General features: G+C 44.4%; 1 protein-coding gene across 1 annotated transcript; it reads right to left on the reverse strand.

Moving 5' to 3' along the window:
• Positions 1 to 1,744: 1,744 nt before the first annotated feature.
• On the reverse strand, positions 1,745 to 2,568 carry LOC143025266 (uncharacterized). The gene is made up of 2 exons (XM_076184730.1): positions 2,439 to 2,568; positions 1,745 to 2,271 (listed from the first exon to the last, which is right to left on the reverse strand). Exons 1-2 carry the CDS (start codon positions 2,544 to 2,546, stop codon positions 1,750 to 1,752), a joined length of 630 nt encoding a protein of 209 aa, XP_076040845.1. The 5' UTR covers positions 2,547 to 2,568; the 3' UTR covers positions 1,745 to 1,749.
• Between the last annotated feature and the right edge of the window lie 2,846 nt (positions 2,569 to 5,414).

A 5,414-nucleotide genomic window follows, 5' to 3' on the forward strand; every position in this document is an offset into this window, starting at 1 on the left:
CATTATATGAATTGGCTAGTGAGGGCATTTAATGCGTGCCTAAGTGAGAGAAAAGTGTCAGAGAACCAGACAAGTGTTTGTACAGTTACACTTTACAAAGTAAAAGAGGACAAATATAAATCTAGTAGCTTAAGAGGGATCAGTGTATTAGGATAGCATTTCGTTACATGGAGGAGGACATGATGAAGAAAATAATTGAAATTCTGATTCATCCCAGGCTGGAACATGCAGCAGTGGTGTGGTCATCACACCTAAACATAAGAACATAAGAATGGAGGAGACTGCAAGAGACCATAAGGCCTACACTAGGCAGTTCCATATTCATTACCACCTGTCATCCCCATACATAAAGTTGTCTTACCTTTTCTTAAAACAACTGATAGTTTCAGAGCTCACTACATGGTTACTAAGTGTATTCCACTCATTGACCACTCTATTAGTAAACCAGTTCTTGCCTATTTCCTGTGAGAGGTATTGCAGATATATGGAATAGTGGGAAAGCTTTTAAGAGCAGTCAAGAGCTTTTACATGAGTAGTAGAGCTTGTGTTAGGATTAGAAATGGACAGAGGTGGGCGCGCGAACCTTTGTTTGGGTTTCGAATCCGAACCCGAATTTTCGCCGGTTTTGGGTTCCGAACCTCCGAATAGCGAACCCGATTTTCAAAATTTCGGTGCGAACATTTATTCCGAACATTTGTCCGCGAACCTCCGAATCTTTAAAAAAAATAGCAAAGCGAACCTTAATTCCGATACCTTCCGAACATTTCCAAACCTAAATTTTACTCATTCCGAATCTCCGAATCTAAATTTAAAGCTTTCCGATTAAAAAAGTGTTTTTAAGATATCTACATTATTTATTAAACAAATTATTACTAGAAAAACAAATTATTAATACAAGACAGTAAAAAGTAAAAACAAAAGCTCACAAAACAAAACAGTAAAAACATTAAAAAAAAAAAAAATTCACAACACTTCAGTCTTCACTCTTCACTCTTCACAGATTCACTCTAACTTGTCGGCCCTCTCTCTCTCCCTCTTAACCAACTTCAAGTTTCCCTTCATGAAGGTCAGGTTCTCAAAGTTCAGATTGGTCAGAGAGGCTCGCTTTGGCCTCAAAATATCCGAGCCGAAGCTGAAGAGTCGTTCAGCTGAGGCAGACGAGGGCAGGGGAGTGTTATACTTGATTAAACAGTTTACCCAGTGCTGCCTGTGCTCCTTGGGGAAGTTTACCGGGGAGATCTTCATGATGTTTGTGCCGAGAATGGTGCCCCAAGTATCTACTTCCTTGCCGACCTCCTCCTCCAGGTTGGCCACCACCACAGGCTCCTCCTCGTCCTCAAGAAGGAAGGCAAACTCGTCGTGCTCGCTGGTGTGGCTGGCCACAGACTGTGGCCTGGAGGTGGGCTGGCTGGAGGCGGAGGCCACACCCCCCTCCTTGGAACTGATTTGGGCCACAAGGTCCGACACCATCTTGTCCCTCACCAGGTTGTACAAGTCAGGATTTGTTCTGCATATGTACTTGACCATCTTTACACGGAACCTGGGGTGGAAGGCAGTCGCAAGGAGCTTCTCCTGGTCCTCAAACGTGTGTTAAAACCTGAAAAGATTAAGATATGAGTTAATTTGATTATTGATTAATGATTATTATTATTTTTTCATTTCAATTACTATAAAATATTATATTATTTCATTATTTGTATAATTATATTATATTATTATTATTATATTATATTAAAATATTAAAAATATCTACCTTTCAGTGAAGCCCTTTTTGTCTCTGCCATGGTGCTCCTGTGTCCCCAGGAGGTAGGTGACGAGGGGCTTGGCATGCTTGATGCTGTTGTCGTCCCTAAGCAGGTTCAAGTCCCTCTGGAGCACCATCAAGTTGGGAAGGAAGTTCCCCATGTAGGCATGCTGGTCTGACTGCATTTTGTCCAAAGCATTGGCAACTGGGGCCATAACTTTGACGTACTCGGCGATGACCTCGTTGTCCTCGTCAACAAAGGCGGGGATCGGGTTGGGGCGCATGCTGGTACAGAGATCATTGATCTTTTTACGGGTGTCCAGGTCCTGTAGCAGGCCAGAAAGCATCTTATAGCTGTCATAGCTGGTGTTCCACCTCGTCGCGCCAGGGACTTTAAGTTTTTTGCCGATAGCATCCTTTATCTCGTTGGCTGCGACAGTTCGGCGGCCCTGGGCATTCCACAAAGACTGTGCCTTGGCAGCCGACCTTCTGAAGATATTCCTGCCACCATGGTTCCATTGTGGGACCTGAAAAAAATATTTATTATTTAATATTTTATTACAATTCACAAATTAAGAAATAATAAATAATAATTTACTTCTTTTTAGTTTTTACCAAAAGAACAATAAATTATTTAATATTGATAAATTATTAATTTATTAAATTGAAAATAAAATAAAATTATTATACTCACTTTGGAAACATCCTCAGACGCCAGGAGGTTCAGAGTGTGTGCACCACACCTCTGGTGTTTAGGCAGGCTAACCTCGGCTTCGTCAGCCTGGTCCAGGGCCTTCTCCATAGATATGACCTGAGGCTCGTCAGCCAGCTCTTCATCAGGCTTGTCCTCGCCAGGTTGTATGACGACGTCCTCTTGTGCAAAGTTGACAAATGCACTTACATTCTGAAAATCATTCCAGAAAACAGTTGCAGACTGACTTATGCCTTTAAGTGTGTCTCTTGCATATAGAAGATCTCGCCATTGCCTTTGTAGCAAATCTAGTTCATCCTCCTTTATCAATGTTGGAAAATGTACTGCAAATTTTCCAAGAGATTTCAAGTCCCTCTTTGTAGAAAGAGCTTCAGCTGGTTCCACTACCTTTACCATAGCAATGAGGTTATTTTCTTCAAAAGGAAATCTCTTTTTCATCTGCATGCAAAATTCTACTAGAAACTGCTTGCAGTCATATCGAAAAATCTTTTCCTTTTTTCTGAGGAGATTCAATTTCCATCAAACCCTCACATCTGCCACCAAGGCATAAATCTTCCAGACTCTTATGAAGTGTTTCATCACTGGGGTCGATTTCAGATAGTTTTCTAGACTCAATTACTACATCCTGTACAAAGAGACCAAGGATGCTACGTGTCACATTTTTTGAATATTATTGTGACACCCGGCTCGATGTCTCCCCTTCCCGTTTTCTTTCGTCTGATTTCTCCCCGTTTCGGACTCCAATTCCCTCTCCTCTTGGGAATTACTGGAATTCTTAAGACCCCTAGTAACTATTTCTTGATATTTCTTCTTCTCCTTATCCTCATCAACTGTCGTGCCATTTTGACAATCAATTACAGTGCCTTAACGAAGTTGAGAGAAACTTCTATTTATTTAGAGAAACCCCCCCCCCCTTTAGATTCAAGTGTTCTCACACGACTTAGGCCAACGGTTTCCGCGCCCAAGCACAAAGCGACCTTGTTCCAGCTTCGTGCGAAACCCCCCCCCCCTGCGCGCTGCCACATATTTGTTTTAACCTAGGCAATTAGAATAATTAGGATCGTATCTAACACGCTCGTGAATAGTGTCTACCTCAAGGAACAATTGGAACTGTGTCATCTTCCACATGAACATTATTCGTAGTACCCTTCAACACTAGTGGCGGGAACGTAGAAGTATTGGCAACGTTGCTGCTAGCTGGCGGGCATTTTTGACCTCACATGCCGCGGGACAGAGGTCAGTCTTCACATCGGGTTCAACAAGGGAGGTCGGGCCGCTCATTCTCGGAAGTCCAATCGTGTCCTTTCCTCCCTCATGTGGCTATTAAGGATTTTCATCCTTAAGTGACGATCGCCACAAGGGACATCAAACAAGTGATTTGGGTACAGACCCCTCCCGCCAGAACTCTACAAAGTGCAGTACGATTGACCAAGAATACGTCGGTGAAGTGTGTCGCTTACAAAGCCCATCTCAGCGCCCGTCCTTAACCATCAAGCTACGAAGTCGGTCAGTTTCCCACTCCGATCCACACAAAAACCGTCGCCCCCCGCCCCCGGAACTCAGCAGGAGACCGCGCCAATTGAAGACGTATCCACACGCAAGACACACAAGTTAAGGTGTTTTAGTATAAGTTATAGCTAGTAATCGCGCGCAGGGAATAGCTAGGATGTATGTGAAATCCAGTTAATTGTTAACTCACATTGTTAATGACAAGTAGTATAATTCTAGTGTCTAATTATAGAATTAATTAATCCATTAAAACTCACATTAGGAGTTCTGGGTTTCATTAGCCTAGGACGGTTCACTTAATGAGTTGCCCCATCACCCCCCCCCCTCTTTGATTTACATTCACGCTCGCTCTGGAGGAAGCGCGAGTGGTCCCGGATGGTGCTACAAATCTCCTGGACTTCGGTTCCCCAACTGCAGCTATCCTCCTCCTCCCTTCATCATTCACTTAAGGTACGTATTACCCACACCCCCTCATCCATCACCTCCTTCCACTGTCCAGGAAATTCGTGTCACAGTCCGTTTTTGGTCCTTCGAACCGGATACTCGCTCCATTACCTATGTACAGAACTCACAAGTTCAATAATCCGTATGACAACTCATTAAGTAAATCACAAAATGTTTCCCTGCGCATAGGTTAGCAACTTAATGCACTGTACAGGAGTTCCTCCTGCTCGCTAAGGCACGCCATAGGTCAAGCATGCAATAATATCTCTATTATACGTTGATTACCCTTCCTACTTGTACCCCTTTTTCTTGGGCGACATCACGCCCCTTAAGTAGAATTAGATTGTGCTGAAAATACACTGGTCCCTCTTTCACGGGTAATTCCACCCGTCGACTTCATTCAGCGGCATCCTCAGCCGCCCTTCGTAATTTTAAGTTCAGCCATTTCCGGCTCAGTTATCGGCTCAGCTTAGCCCCTTCAGCGGCATCCTCAGCCGCCCTTCGTAATTTTAAGTTCAGCCATTTCCGGCTCAGTTATCGGCTCAGCTCAGCCCCTTCAACGCGGCATCCTCAGCCGCCCTTCGTAATTTTAAGTTCAGCCATTTCCGGCTTAGTTATCGGCTCAGCTCAGCCCATTCAACGCGGTATCATTGTTAAGCCTTCTTTTGGCGCCATCCGCCAACACACGCTCACGTTAGGCCTATCCCGCACCAGCAGCGGCCCTAGGTCTAACGGTTTTTTCCTACCCCCCCCAAGGAACAAAGGGTCCTTGCCCCTTCTCAGCGGCTTCGCGCGAGCCCCCCCCCACTCCTCCTTTGTCTGACCAGCTCGTATGACAGCACAATCTTCTGTAGTCACCCCCTTCGATTCTCCATTTTCGTTGTGCGATTCTTTCGTTCCTTACTCACACTTTAATTCATTACATTTCGTTTCTGTGACCTAATCCCCGTGAGAATTCTCGCACCACTGCCTTGAGACTCTGGTGACGTTTCCCGTTCGTTCGCT

The sequence above is a fragment of the Oratosquilla oratoria genome, chromosome 5, assembly GCF_046742065.1.
Source record: "Oratosquilla oratoria isolate Oo_2021 chromosome 5, ASM4674206v1, whole genome shotgun sequence".
Classification (NCBI taxonomy): domain Eukaryota; kingdom Metazoa; phylum Arthropoda; class Malacostraca; order Stomatopoda; family Squillidae; genus Oratosquilla; species Oratosquilla oratoria.

Bases quoted from the DNA above. Each gene is read 5' to 3' on its own strand.
- LOC143025266 (XM_076184730.1), bottom strand. From the start codon at position 2,546: ATGGAGAAGGCCCTGGACCAGGCTGACGAAGCCGAGGTTAGCCTGCCT. The intron at 2,272-2,438 runs GTGAGTATAATA...TATTTTTTTCAG, and splicing joins CGTCTGAGGATGTTTCCAAA to GTCCCACAATGGAACCATGG.